General features: G+C 46.5%; 1 protein-coding gene across 5 annotated transcripts in view; it reads left to right on the top strand.

Annotated features, from left to right (window-relative positions):
- The window catches only part of IGSF11 (immunoglobulin superfamily member 11), a 113,938-nt gene extending 100,712 nt beyond the window's left edge, over positions 1-13,226 (top strand). For all 5 annotated transcript variants that reach the window (XM_033051243.1, XM_033051240.2, XM_042778981.1 and 2 more), the window contains 6 exons: positions 5,428-5,591; positions 6,773-6,980; positions 8,693-8,848; positions 9,833-9,955; positions 10,186-10,336; positions 11,014-13,226. In XM_033051243.1, coding sequence (XP_032907134.1) covers positions 5,553-5,591; positions 6,773-6,980; positions 8,693-8,848; positions 9,833-9,955; positions 10,186-10,336; positions 11,014-11,464 — 1,128 coding nt within the window. In that variant the 5' untranslated portion in view covers positions 5,428-5,552 and the 3' untranslated portion in view covers positions 11,465-13,226. The remainder of the gene's footprint in view (positions 1-5,427; positions 5,592-6,772; positions 6,981-8,692; positions 8,849-9,832; positions 9,956-10,185; positions 10,337-11,013) is intronic.
- Positions 13,227-13,679: the final 453 nt, after the last annotated feature.

The following is a 13,679-nucleotide window of genomic DNA, read 5'->3' as shown; positions in this document are numbered from 1 at the left end:
CAGAATGACTTTAGAGCCTGGAAGTTTTTCCGTGGTGGAATTTCCTTAGTGAACTGGAAGTAGTTTGCTAGGCATAAATTCTGATCTGTCCTCCATTGCAGTGTTTGGTTATGTTGGCTCTCCAAGCAGGGTGGAGTCTATTGCAAGCTGCCTTCAGACACCAGGCTGTGTGAATACTGTGTTTGGTTAGATAGACTCTGAACTAGCTAGTGTACCACATCCAGAATGAAGCAGGGTAGAGAATCCCTGGTGAGAATAGGCAAGATGAGTATTCAAGCTGTTGTTGAGCAGCCAGTTTGGATGCTGCCACATCATGCTGGATAACTTCTGTGTTTTCTCTGTTTGAAACTGCAAGCCAGTCTCCTTCAGGGGCTTTTGAACATCTGCTGCAGAGGCAGGTCCTATGGTAGATGTACTCCCTGCATCTGTTCCCCTCTCCTCCTGCTGTGAGTCACTCCTTCCTGGGTGGTAGGTTTTGCTGCTACTCAGTGTGTTGGGTTGGCGGTTTACCTCAGCTCATTGGGGGTGGGACGCATTTCTCTTCTTTAGCACGGGGGTAGCTTTGGTCCCAGACTCAGAGGTGTGAGGCAGGCAAAAGGCACAGCAACTTGTATTTTCCTTTCATCTCAGGAAAAAGACTGCTCTGCAGTTTCTCCCTCGATTGCCTGTGGTAGCCAGAGGGAAAACTGTGTTTCTACCCTGTTTTTGAAACTTCTGTGTAACCTTATCTTTACCTCTCTAACAAGGGACCCAAAATGTCATACTGACAAAAGTATCTTCCCCAGCATGTGGCAACAGGATTGCTAATTGTGCTGGGACTGGTGGGAAAAATTCCAACCATTCCCTGGGTTTCAGATGAAAGCTGAATCAACTTGAAGCTTTATTCTCATTTTCCCTACAGTGACACACATTCTGACACATTTTCCCTTGAGGTTTGGAGATGCAGAATGCACAAAGCTGAGGGTTTCTTTCGTCCCTTTCACAACTTCTTCCCTCCTTCCTCCGCTGGTCATTTTCTTCCCTGGCTTGCCAGCACTACAGAATGAATCTGTACTCTGGTCTCTACCTTTGTGTATCAGGAGTTTGCTTCTAGCAAGTGCCAAAACTGCTCATTCTGCTGGTGATCTCTGGCAAAAAGGTGTGGCAGCGAGTGGGAACTGAGAACATTTTTTTACCACCTTAGAATGAGTCAAAGTGCTAAGATTTGCCCATGTATTTCAGCTTCGCTATATCTGTTACGTTCTGAAGGCTCTGTGATGCTTCCAAGACCTCTAGGGCAGCTAGAAAATGTGGCAGCACCTGACTCCTCCTTACACCTACCAGGGAGGTTGGGTTGTAGGACTGGGTCCTATGTGCTTCTGACATGATGTATAAACTACCTACATAGACTCCTTCATGGAGGAAGCTCCATAGACTCCCAAGGAGGGAGCTGAGGTGCCACTTGGAAAAGCAGCAGCAGTGAGCCATCAAAAATGAAATCAGTTCTGTTGCCAGAATAATTACTTGATCCTGAATGTGAAGAAATTCTGAAAGAGTCTCTGCAGCCAAAACATTCTTCTGCTGACTGGTTCACTAATAGGGGACAGAAAAATTGAACATCCATTCTAATTAGTGAGGGGACTTTGCTGCCTCGGGATCAAAAGAGAACACTGTTGAACCAAGATAAGATCAAAGTGTTCAATGTACAGGAAGGGCCCATTCCTCTTTCTGCTGAAAGAGGAATGGTGTACCCTGGTGTACCCTGCTCATCCTCTGGGCATCCTGCTTACAGGGTTGCTTAATCACTAAGAAAGAAATTACTGAGAAAGGAGGAGACTGAGAGGGTATAATGGCCACTGTAATCCAATTCTGAGAGATGATTTGGTGGTGATCGATTCTTTGTCTCTCTGAAGTCATTAAACTTCTGAATGCTCAGAAAATACCTGGATTGTATACCTTTGCTGAAGGAGACTTCTTACAACATCCTTTGCTTGATTTTTTTGACCTCATATATGTAATTTGACTTAGTAGGCTGTATGTGTGTGTATATATCTATAGTTGCATTTATATATACTCAAAGGAATTCAAGTCCTCATTCCTTAGGCTGTATTGAAAAATCTTTATCCCAATAGATACGCTAAATTTGAAATCTCGCTTTCCCTCTCTCCTCTGCCTCCCTCCTCTTGCATTAATATAAACCCACATTTTTTGCAATGCCTAATTTTGAAAGGTTTAAACATGAATCATTTGGTTGTGTTTTTCTAGTAGGTGTCTCCCTGGGCATACAGATTTTTAAGTATGTGCAACTTTGTGTGCTGCCATCTGTGTTTTGGGCATGAGTGTTGGTGTGGAAGAATGCAATCACAAAAATACTTGTGGACAAGTGCATGTGTAAATGTGTTATATTTTCTGTTAGTCTTGAGATGGTGCAGCTTCTGAGGAGGGCTTGGTCTTTGCTCTTGCGGCTGTCTCACTGGGAAAGGAGTCATGTTATAGTACTGCCCGTCCAGTGCTGTGCTAACACACCACCCGACCCTGTTAATGCTGCTGGAAGAGGACTTCGCCTACTTTTTCTCTTACCTTGTTTAAGCTTCCTTGTCCAAAACAGCTGTGTGTGTTTTCTCCAGCTGTAACCCTGCAGGTGCCACTCAGCTTAACAAAATGAGTCTTTCAGTGTACACCAAATGGGCCAAAGAGCAGCTGGTATGCCCTGGGTTGCATGAAGTAAAGGCAAGCCTGAGGAGCTGACTTGCCTGGTGGTTTAACAAGTCAGAGATAGGATGTTGTGGGCATGCTCATCTGGTAAACCAGGTTCAAAGCACCTCCCCTTGACCAGAAAAAATTAATGTAGACCTAAGCCTTCCTTAGTGCTTCCCTGCTCCATGGCATTCAAATTACAAGGGATGCTGTGGTGCCTTGAAAAGAAAAGCAGATAATGTGGGCTGTGGGGTGTTGCGGCGTAAGAGTGGGGTACTGGCAGGGAAAAGAGAATATGTGTTTTCTTTCATTTTTAAACTTGTTCATGAGTACAATGGGAAGTTCTCTAATGTATCAAAAAATATTTTTTATAGTGAATAAATTATGCATGTTTTATTTTAGTGTTTTTATTATTCTTCAGGATGTTTACAATCGACTAATAATAAATATTAGGAGTAGGAAGAGGGTGATTAGGCATGAAAATCTCATCATGTTGATGACTGAATGATTGATGTAACTAATCCCGCAAAGCAAATTGCAAAGTCTAACTTTTCCAGTAAATTGGGACACTCACACTTAAGTATTAGTTTTTCTGAACTACAAGAATTTGAATGTGTGGGTTTTTCATGGAATGGAAAGTGGAAGGAATAAGGAATGAGGCTGAAACACATTTTGTTTTTCCAAATTGGATGACTAGTTCCTTTTCCTCTCATGGAGATGATCTCATTAAATTTACGCTGAACATAACAGAAGAACTTTCCACACCATGTTGGAGAGAGAAGTCAATCCGATAGATGTTCACATCATTGTGTCTCCCTGCACACTGGTTAGCACATGGTTGATGCTAGACTGGATGTGCAATCATGGCAAGATAGCCTTCAAATTTCAGCCTGCAGAAAAGACAATACCTTGTCAGGGTCACATTCAGCAAGAGAGATCTTCAAAGTTGATCTTGGTCACTTCTGGGCCTTGGGGTACTGCCACTGCCTGGACAGCCATAAGAAAATGAGGGGTCCAAATCCATTCCCAGCCTGTTGCCCACAGAAACAGCTGGAAGGTAGATGTCTTGTGATAAAGGTGATGCCTATTACTGGCTCTTCAAATTATTTATTTCTGCTTACTCCTGACAGAGTTACATAGGAGATGGATGGATTAAGCTTTCACCAGCTGTTTCTCATCTTAATTCTCTGAGATGTTAGCACTGGAGATTAACTGTTTCCCTAGGATTTTCTAGAAGGTTCCATATTTTTAAATATGTCCCAAGACAATGAGGAGAATCAGACTCAGGGTGCTTTTTTCCCCACAAAGTGAGAAACATGTAAACTTCACTTGAAGAGATTAAAGTGAAATTTTGTCTGACTCTGTTCTGAAGCATTTCTATGCCTCCCTGAACTACTTATGGTATTAGAGATAGGACATGTGGAGGAGGGAATGAAAGTTCAGAGGAGGTGGCTGAGTATTTGAAAAGTCCTGGAATACCGCAACTCTGGAGCAGCCAGTTCAAACACCAGAACACATGGAAGGCTATTCAGGTGATTAAAACTTTGGATATGTAGCATCTGAAGCTCAGCATCTCCAGGCTCTGGTGTTGCATTTCTACATTAGGCAGTCTGGGAAGGATCTCAGCAGACAAGCATGTGGGAGACACTCACCTTTTCCTCAGACATTGGCCTGTTCAATTTCTTGGTACTGCAGATAAAAAACTATTCTAATGAAGCATGTCATCTTCAGCAAAACTCTGTCTCTTGGCAGAAAACAGAAACTTTGTAGACAGCCCCCTCCTGGATACAGCAAGAGAATAGGGTGGTCTGCAGACAGCACCTGGATGTTAGCAGGTGCCTTGGAGCGTAAAATTCCTTGCCTTCTTCTCCAGTATCCTCTCTCATGCTTTGAACAAAAAAAATGGTGAGCTGTCATATAGAGACATAGCTTTTTGTAGTCAGTATTTCGATTTTGTGGAGAAAACTGTTTTAAAGCATTTTAGTGCAAAGTGGTGGTGGAGATCCCTTGGTTAGTTTCATTCAACAAGACTTTAGTGGTAGGAACAGAGATATTTCCCTGTGTGACTTGCAGTCTTAAAATGCCAGCCTTGAGCTGCTGTACCAGATAGCTGGGGCTTTTCAGACTTTCATTTTTGTCCAGTCTGTGTGGAATACAAAGAAGTAAATGGTGGAAATTTTGGAAAATAAACAAGATTTTATGAGATCCTCCATTAACAATAGTAATTTTTCATCAACTAAATAGAAATGGCTGGACTGGAAAATATTTAGACACATAACCCTTTAAATTCAAAATATTGTTAAAATACTTCTGGTCTTGCTGGATTCTATGAGGCATAGAAGTGGCAGTAGAACCGTGTTTCTAGGTTAATACTGCAGTTTCTGTTTCCCTGATGTTGGGTGTCCTTAAGAGTGATGGATCTAAAAACATATCTCATTCTCTTAGATACAACTTGGCATTTTGTATGGCTCCTTGTCTGTTGCCAAAAAAATCCCAGCTGCTCTCAGAGGCTCTGAAACTAGAGTGCCCTCACTTAAAAAGACCACATATCTACATTCATTCTGTAAAAAAGGTCTGCATGAGAGCAGAGTGATCTGTGTGGAAGGAATATAATTCCTTTTAGCCTGATGTAAGGTGGTGTAGGAGTGGGATACTCTGTTTTGAACTTCAAGGGTATGGGGCAACCTGCAGCACTTTGAACTTTATATCCTTCTCCTGAAATGATTGAACTGTGTGTCCTCCTCTTTCCAGGTCTGGTGTGTCCTCTGGAGGTCTCAGTCAGTTCAGGAAGTATCCAGGTTGCCCGAGGCCAAACAGCAGTGTTGCCCTGCACCTTCACCACTAACGCTGCCCTCACTAACCTTAATGTCATCTGGATGGTCATTCCTCTTTCTAACGCCAATCAGCCTCAACAGGTAGGTCTTTTCTCATTGGAGCACGTATTTCCTTGGGGCTTTCCTGTTTCCCAGTCTGTTCTGGATGTAGGACCTCTACAATGCTTACTGTCTGGTTGTACCAGAACTTCATTGTCCCTTCACTGCTGAGCATGCCGTCTGGATATTGCATGAGTCCATTTTCTTCAATGTTTTGTTAACAGATGTCCATTGTGTCCTTGGTGGATGTGCAGCTGGGGCAAGTGTATGTGATACTATGTTTCTCCCAGGGCTTCTAGTGGTTTGTGTGTTCAAAAGAGCACAGGAGATGTAATCCAAGTTTTCGTACACTGGATGTGGAATTTGGAGGGCCTGGGAGTACCTACATCTTTAAACCTTTGAAATCTACATAAAATATCCTCTAACACAACTTCTCATAGGCTCATCACCCCTTTTACTTCCCTCCTTATTTTTCCGCTGCTTGTAGCTTTTGCAATTCCATTCTTACAAATACTAGCAAATAAGAGTATATAAAGGTGGGGACAAAATTCATAACCTGAGATATGCTGGCCTGTTTTTTGTCCACATGCTCTGACAACAGAAGAATGTAATTTCTCTGAAATACATCCCTCTTGGCTCACACTGCCCTCATCACATTTTGTATTCATTGCGAGAACCTGCACTGAAGAATCCTTGCTTCTCAGGGACTTGGTCTGAGTACAGTCTGACTGGCGGAGTCTGTGCAAGTTCAAAGGTTGCACTGTCATTCAGCTCATCCCAAAGGTCTTCAGTAAGCAGTGTCAAATCATGGCAGGGTCTTACTGAGACTTACAGAGAATCAAAATGATACTTTCCACTGGGCAGATGCTTTTCATCGAAGTATTCACTGACCTGCAGAGAGCATCTGCTTCTGTACATTGATCTTGTCCAGATGGGAAATGACCATCATATGAAGGAGGCTTACATTGTCAATCCAGCTATGCCAGGTGATTTGGGTATCTTCCTGGTCTGTTACATTTATGAACAATTTTATTGCGTAAAATGGGCTACAGGATGTGTTCCTCTTTTGGAAAAAACACCTGAACTAGGATGTTGACATTTGGTTATTCAATGATCCTTTAGTAACTGGTCCTTTCGGCTTTGGAAGTCCATGTTTTGCTTGCTATTCTTTTTCCTTGGTCATCTCCCCCAGAGTGTTGTTTGAGCCTTTCTTTCTTTTCCAGGTTATTCTCTACCAAGGAGGTCAGATCTTTGGAGGTGCACCCCAGTTCTATGGGCGAGTGGGGTTTGCTGTGACAATGCCAACCACCAGTGCCTCCATCTTCATCAACAACACTCAGCTATCAGATACTGGCACATACCAGTGTTTGGTCAACAATCTTCCCGACCGAGGTGTCAGGAATATTGGAGTCATTGGACTTACTGTCTTGGGTGTGTTTATTGGTATTATGGGGGAGACAGGGGGAACAGGGACAAGAAGACCTCTGTGAATGATAGTGCATCATGAGCAAATAAGGTACTGTGGGCCTTTGAGCCCACAGACATACCATGATGAGGAATGGGCTGCCTTGTGGGTACTGTGGAGGTTTGTAGGGCACACAGACTTCATATGCAGGCAGTATGCAATGAAGTTTCAAAATATGGTCGAGAGAAAGTTTTTGTGGTCGCATTGGAGTTGCAAAGAAGCAGGAATAAAATACAAGGGCATCTTGGAGGGCTGAACAGAGTGTAAAGGGTTTGGTGCATAGCAACAGGAGGAGAGAATTACAGTAATTTCACAACTATAAGGCGCACCCTTTTGACTAAAATTTTCCCCGGAACCCGGAAGTGCGCCTTATAGTCCGGTGCACCTTATCTGATGGACAAAATTCAAAAAATTTGCCTACCTGGAAGTGAGAGCTGCGAGCCACGGGGGGAGCCGGCAGGGCCATGGCTGCCAGGTGGAGGCGGGGCGGAGCAGCGGCGGGCACGCCCCAGCCCTGTGGAGGCGGAGCCGCCCCTCCAGACGCACGCCCCAGCCCTGTGGAGGCAGAGCCGCCCCTCCAGAGGCACGCCCTGGCCCCGTGGAGGCGGAGCCGCCCCTCCAGACGCACGCCCCGGCCCTGTGGAGGCGGAGCCGCCCGTACACAGGCACCCCCCAGCCCCATGCAGGCGGCACGGCCCCTCTAGAGGCACCCCCCGGCCCCGTGGAGGCAGCACGGCCCCTACACAGGCATCCTCCGGCCCCGTGGAGGCGGCACGGCCCCTACACAGGCATCCTCCGGCCCCGTGGAGGCGGAGCTGCCCCTCCAGAGGCACGCTCTGGCTCCATGGAGGCAGAGCTGCCCCTCCAGAGGCACCCCCTGGCCCCGTGCAGGCGGCACGGCCCCTACAGAGGCACGCCCAGACCCCGTGCAGGTGGCACGGAGGGGCGGCGGCCATATCCCGGCCCCACCAGATACAAGCGGGCCTAGGGGCCCACGGCACCACCCCTGCCGGGTACAGGCGGGCCCCGGGGCCAATGGCTGCCGGCTTGAGGCGGAGCCTCGACCAGCAACCGCGCGGAGGGAGCTGGGGGCGGAGCCTTGCTGCAAAAAAAAAGTGCACCCTATAGTCCGGTGCGCCTTATCTGATCTACAAAGTTGCGAATTTTGCCGACTCCCGGGGGGTGCGCCTTATAGTCCAGTGCGCCTTATGGTCGTGAAATTACTGTACTTTATATCTTTGCTTCCTTTCCATTAAAGCAGTTAGTTCTGGATGCTCCCATTGATCCTAAATACTCCAAAGTGCATGCCATTATAGGATATGAAAGTAAAACCCAGTCACAGTAAATTTTGTGTGCAGCTCTGTTAAATTTCACCTTCCTTGCTGTCTCAAAGACAGCAATATTCATATTTCTCTCAAGAGAGGGATCTAAGAGAACTGTGTCCTGTGAAAGTCAGCAATAGTCTATAACCCTGCTGGGCTGGTGGGTCAGGAATCTTTGTGTGAATTGTTGCCCCTCAAACCATAATGAGTTCTAGTCTGCTGCTTGTTCTTGTCCCGTTGACAAGCTCCTGCCACTGTCCTTGCCTTCCTCAACAGCACATGTCCAGAGTGAGCCTGCACTCCACTGTTGGGTTACATTTCCTGATTTGCTATCACCTTCCCCTCTTCTCTTGCAGTTCCTCCTTCTGCCCCGCTTTGCAGAATCCAGGGATCCCTGGACGTGGGCAGCGATATCACACTGACTTGCAGCTCAGAAGAAGGTATCCCCCGGCCAACATACCTCTGGGAGAAACTGGACAATGTTCCCAGGTTGCCCCCAACTGCCACACAAGGTGCTCATTGTGTTGATTATCTTCTTATTTCCCAGGTGGCAGCCTGGGCTGTCCTTTGTCTGAGCTGCCAGAGGTGGCATGGCTCATTGAGCTACTGTCACCATTTGTGTGGTCCCTTTATTGGAACGAAGATTCCTAAGCCCACTGTGGACTGGGTAACATCCAGAGGCCACTTAAATTTTCATGGTTTTTTTGGTACAGAAGCATGTTCCCCATTGAAAAAAAGGATTGGGTTGAATGGAAGAAAGAGTGGTTGCTAGATGTTGTCATATGGTTGGGAATTTCAGCTGCCAACTCACCTGCATTTTTTAACAAAATGTAAATCTTATAGAATAGAAACTGCAAAAAGAGAAGCAGAATAATCCCAGGGAAATACAGCTAGTTTCTCACACTGATGCCACAATTCTCCAGTAAATTACTGCCGAGCTGCTTTTCAGATATATGGAGAAGCAGACTTCTGGCGTTTCCCAGCCTCAAGTCCCATCCATAAGTTTTCCTAGCCTAGATGTCTTGATCAAATACTGATAGCTGTACTTTTGCCTTTAATCTTGCTCTGTTTTAAGAATATGCCAGTTTTCAGTTTCATATAGTTCAGGAATGAGGAATATTGGAAGAGAAGTTATGGGAGAGTAAGGGTTCTGCAGAGCAAGATTGAATTCAACAAGTAGATCTGTTTATAGGCAATTTTGCATCTCTTTCTCCCCTGTTCTTGCACAACACTGAGACTCCCAAACTTTCATTTGCAGATATTCCTCTAAGATATTCCTCTAAGAGGAGAAAGAAAACTCTAGTGTAAGCTCCTTAAGGCCTAATCTTGTCTTTGTGTGTGTATGTGCATGCACAATGCTTCCATCTCAAGGTTATTTCCTAATTTATTTCTCTCTTAACAGTCTCAACCCAAAATTCTTTATTTGCTGGCTTTTCCTGTTCATGGTTTTCCTCAAGTGGGGGAGGGACTTAAAGCCTTCTTTTCTCTCTGACTAGACCAAGTCCAGGGCACTGTCACTCTCCGAAATATCAGCACCGTGTCCTCAGGTCTTTACCAATGTGTGGCTTCAAATGCCATTGGAACCAGCACTTGCCTTCTGGACCTGCAAGTCATTGCACGTAAGTATTTTTCCAGGGGAAGCTTGGCCTCCTTCTTCTGTCCTGTGACAATAAGTGTCTAACCATCTTTGCTGCGAACCACTACCTGCCTCTCTAACAGAAGATAATTATGCCATAGAATGGGAACATTACCTTTCTCCCTTCTGAAGCCATGGTAGCTTCATGTGTTTACAGATGGCCACAGCCCATCCCTGATTTCTTCTCCATGCTCTGTTCAATTGTTTCCACAGCCCACCCACGGAGTATTGGCCTGATTGCAGGAGCAGTGGCCACAGGTGCAGTTGTGCTCGTTGTTTGCATTGTGTTGGTGGCTGTCGCACTATTCTACTGGAAAAACAAACACAAAGAAGAAGAGGAGGAGGAAATTCCCAATGAGATAAGGTAAAGGTCAGGGAAAACTGGTGGTGGGGACTGCCAAGAAAAAGCTGTGGTTGACAGGAGTGGAATTGGAAATCTCATTTTTGTGAATCTTGGGTGTGTTCCCTGGGATCAGGGGAAGATGTCCATATACATTCAGAAAATGGAGGGAGAAAATGAAGAATGTTAATAGATTTTGTTTTCAGTATTGCTTTTAATGAGAGGTTTGGCTTCACAGAATCACAGAATGGTTTGGGTTGGAAGGGACTTTAAAGATCATCTAATTCCAACATGAGGAAGCTAATTCCAGCAAGAGGGATCAGACTTCATATTAGCTCTGTAGGAGAGTGATGTGGTGGGAATTCTGACCCATAATGCCAGACATTGATAGCTGAAAAGCTCTGGAGATACAGCTGTGTTATTCTCTGGTCACAGATGTTTTGGTCACAGCTATCACCATCTGGCATGTCCTGACTTTCTTTGTAGACACGTTTGCCTCAGTAGCAAATTTGGCACATGGAGCATAGAGGTAGGGATGCAGAGAGGGATGAGTAAACAGGCCAAGCATCAATGCTGATACACATTGGTGCTGTCCTTCTCCTTAAATTGATGGTGTTGACCCCAGCATGGCGATTGGAGGTGGGGGTGTTGGACAAATGGGCCAGTGTCCTCCCTATGCCCTCACACCTTCTCCTTCTCAGGGAGGATGACCTGCCACCCAAATGCTCCTCTGCCACAAAGACATTCCATGCTGATGCATCCTCATCAGAGAACGACACCCTCACCTCCTCCAACACCTACAATAGCCGCTTCTGGAATGACCCCAAAGCTAACCACGTCACAGACTCCTTCACCCGCTTCAGCAACAGCAATGATGCTCACCAGCCTCCCTTCTCCCGCTCAGGGAGCACGAGTGCCCGACCCGTCTATGCCAATGGCAGCCACCCATCCCCGGCTCCCCCTAAGACACTGGTGGTGACGGCCAGCACGGCACCGTCGCCTCAGGAGGTGATCCGGAGCAATGGTTCAGTCAGCAGGAAACCACGGCTGCCGCACACCCGTTCCTATGCAATCAGCCAGGCCACGCTGGAGCGGATCGGGGCTGTCCCCGTCATGGTGCCCGCCCAGAGCCGGGCTGGCTCCCTGGTGTAGTACCTTGCTGGTGGCTGAGCTGAGCAAGGGGCCTATCATCCCAGGTGGGGTGAAGAGACTCTACTCCTTCCTGAAAGGCAGTGAGGTAGCAGGGTTCACACACTTACCTCCACCTGCCCTCCCCTCTAGAGGCTGCTTCCAACTGGTGGGACAGCCCTGTCCAAGTCACTTTCCCTCCAGCTGCTGGAGCTCCTCGTCCCAATGGACACCACAGATGTGCCAAGGCCAGAGGAGTAGAGAGGTCGGGACATGCTCCTGGGCTGCTGGGCCCCAGGTGGGACATGTACTCAGGCCTGATCTTGGGGGGAACTTTTGCTTTTATTTCCTGTTTATTTTGCTGGGGACTAATTCCATCCATTTGGGCCTTTCAGGGAGGTATGGGATATATACATATATATTTTTTTTTCTGTTGTTGTTGCTGTTTTTTTTTCCAAGAGGATGATGACCTGTGTAGGGGCAGGGAAGGCAGAGCAGCCCCAACTTCCCATGGCCCTGGGTCTGTTGGATTATGGAGTACTGAGCACATGGGCCAGGTGTGGGCAGGCATGGGACAGGCTAGAGGGGTGAGAAGAAGGCACAGCCACCAGCCCAGGCAGGGCAGTTGTTGGGTAAAGGTGCAGGCTGGGTAACATTTGTCTTTATTTCTGCAGTTCTTCCCCCCACCTCAGCACACACAGACACACACAGGGACACACACAGACACACGCAGATCCTCACACTGGATGTTTCTCCTGCACTAGGTTGGAGTGCCACCAGAGTCCTATTTATAGGATGCAGCCATCTGAGCATCTTTCCCTCAGACACTTGGTGCAGAGCGAGGCTGTGCTGCTGTTGCTGCTGCTGCTGTAGGGCTTGGATCTTTTTCTTTTGTTTTCTTGTGGGGTTGCTGGGGTAATTCAGAAGGCAAAGGGGAGCAGTGTCATGTGGTGGAGCACCAGGCAGGTTCATGATGTATCTGTTTATCAGGCTATGCAGGGCTAGGCACCGTGGCAGGGCACATGTTGTGCTTGGAGCCCTCACAAATAGGCATCAGAGATTTCATTCTTGCTCTCCCACATGCTCAGACATCTTGGCATGATTTATTCCCTCCTTTAGAAAGCAGAGGCTTACTGTAAGCCAACTCACTATCTCTATGCCTCCGCAATTCCCCCTACATCTATGGTTGGGTACTGGTGGCATCTGTCAGTGGCGATGCCCTCTCCTTGCAGCCTGGTAGGTGGTTTTGGCTGACGCCTCCACTTTTTTCTATTGCAACTAAATAGCCTTAATCAAAGCCAGGAGTTGAAACCTCTGAAGGAACCTGATGGCATTTGGAGGGTTGGACTGAGGGCTGGGATTTCCCTTCCTAGAGAGCACTTGTTCAAAGTGGCCATGCCTAGATAACACCAAACCTTGCATAGGCAAAGGCAGTGATTTCCTCAAAAAGCATCAGAGCCCTTCCAGGTCTGCTCTTGGAAAAGCAATGTGGAGAGTTGCAGGTGGCTTTCCATAGTACTCACTTTGAAGAAAGAGTCTGTTTAAACCTACAGACTTTTTCTCATCCCCACTTTCCTTGTCTTGGCACGGCTTTACTTTCCCTAGCACTGGCCTTGTGCCGGGTCTTCTACCTAAACAGTACAAATGCAAGCACAGATTCTGAGGAAGAGGAGGGAGAGGTGAGGGCAGGGTTCCCACGTGGACGCACTGGCTTTTTGGGAGACTGGGAGTTCCCAAGCAGACTAGGCTTGAAGCTTGGCTGAGATTTTGTGCCTTCTTTCCTTAAGATTAAAAAAAAAATTATTAAAAAAACCACAACAAAAACGAAAACAAAACCAACAACAACAAAAAATACCCTAATAAAAAAAAAAAACCAAAACAAACAAACAAAAAAAACCACCAAGAAAAATGAAAATAAAAAGGAGATAAAAAACCCAATTTCTCTTCTTTACCCCTCTGCAGCACTGCATTCAGAATATATGCAAACCCCCCTGGTGGTGCATGCAGGCAGGCAGTTGCTCTATGTGTGTACACATTGCAGTAGAGCAGTCCTGTTTCCTGCCTGTCCACTCACTTCGCTGCAGGGTGATAGGACTGATGGGGGAAGAGCGGCTTGAGAAACCCTAATGTGGTAAGAAAAAAACCCAAAACAATCAAAGAAAAGCCCAGACATATTCTCCCTGCTTTTGTAGCAACACCTGTGTGACATTTACAGGAACACTGCCTTCAGCAGGCTCCC

The sequence above is a fragment of the Catharus ustulatus genome, chromosome 2 (genome assembly GCF_009819885.2).
Source record: "Catharus ustulatus isolate bCatUst1 chromosome 2, bCatUst1.pri.v2, whole genome shotgun sequence".
In the NCBI taxonomy this organism is placed as follows: domain Eukaryota; kingdom Metazoa; phylum Chordata; class Aves; order Passeriformes; family Turdidae; genus Catharus; species Catharus ustulatus.
This window is presented reverse-complemented; position numbering and strand designations above follow the sequence as displayed.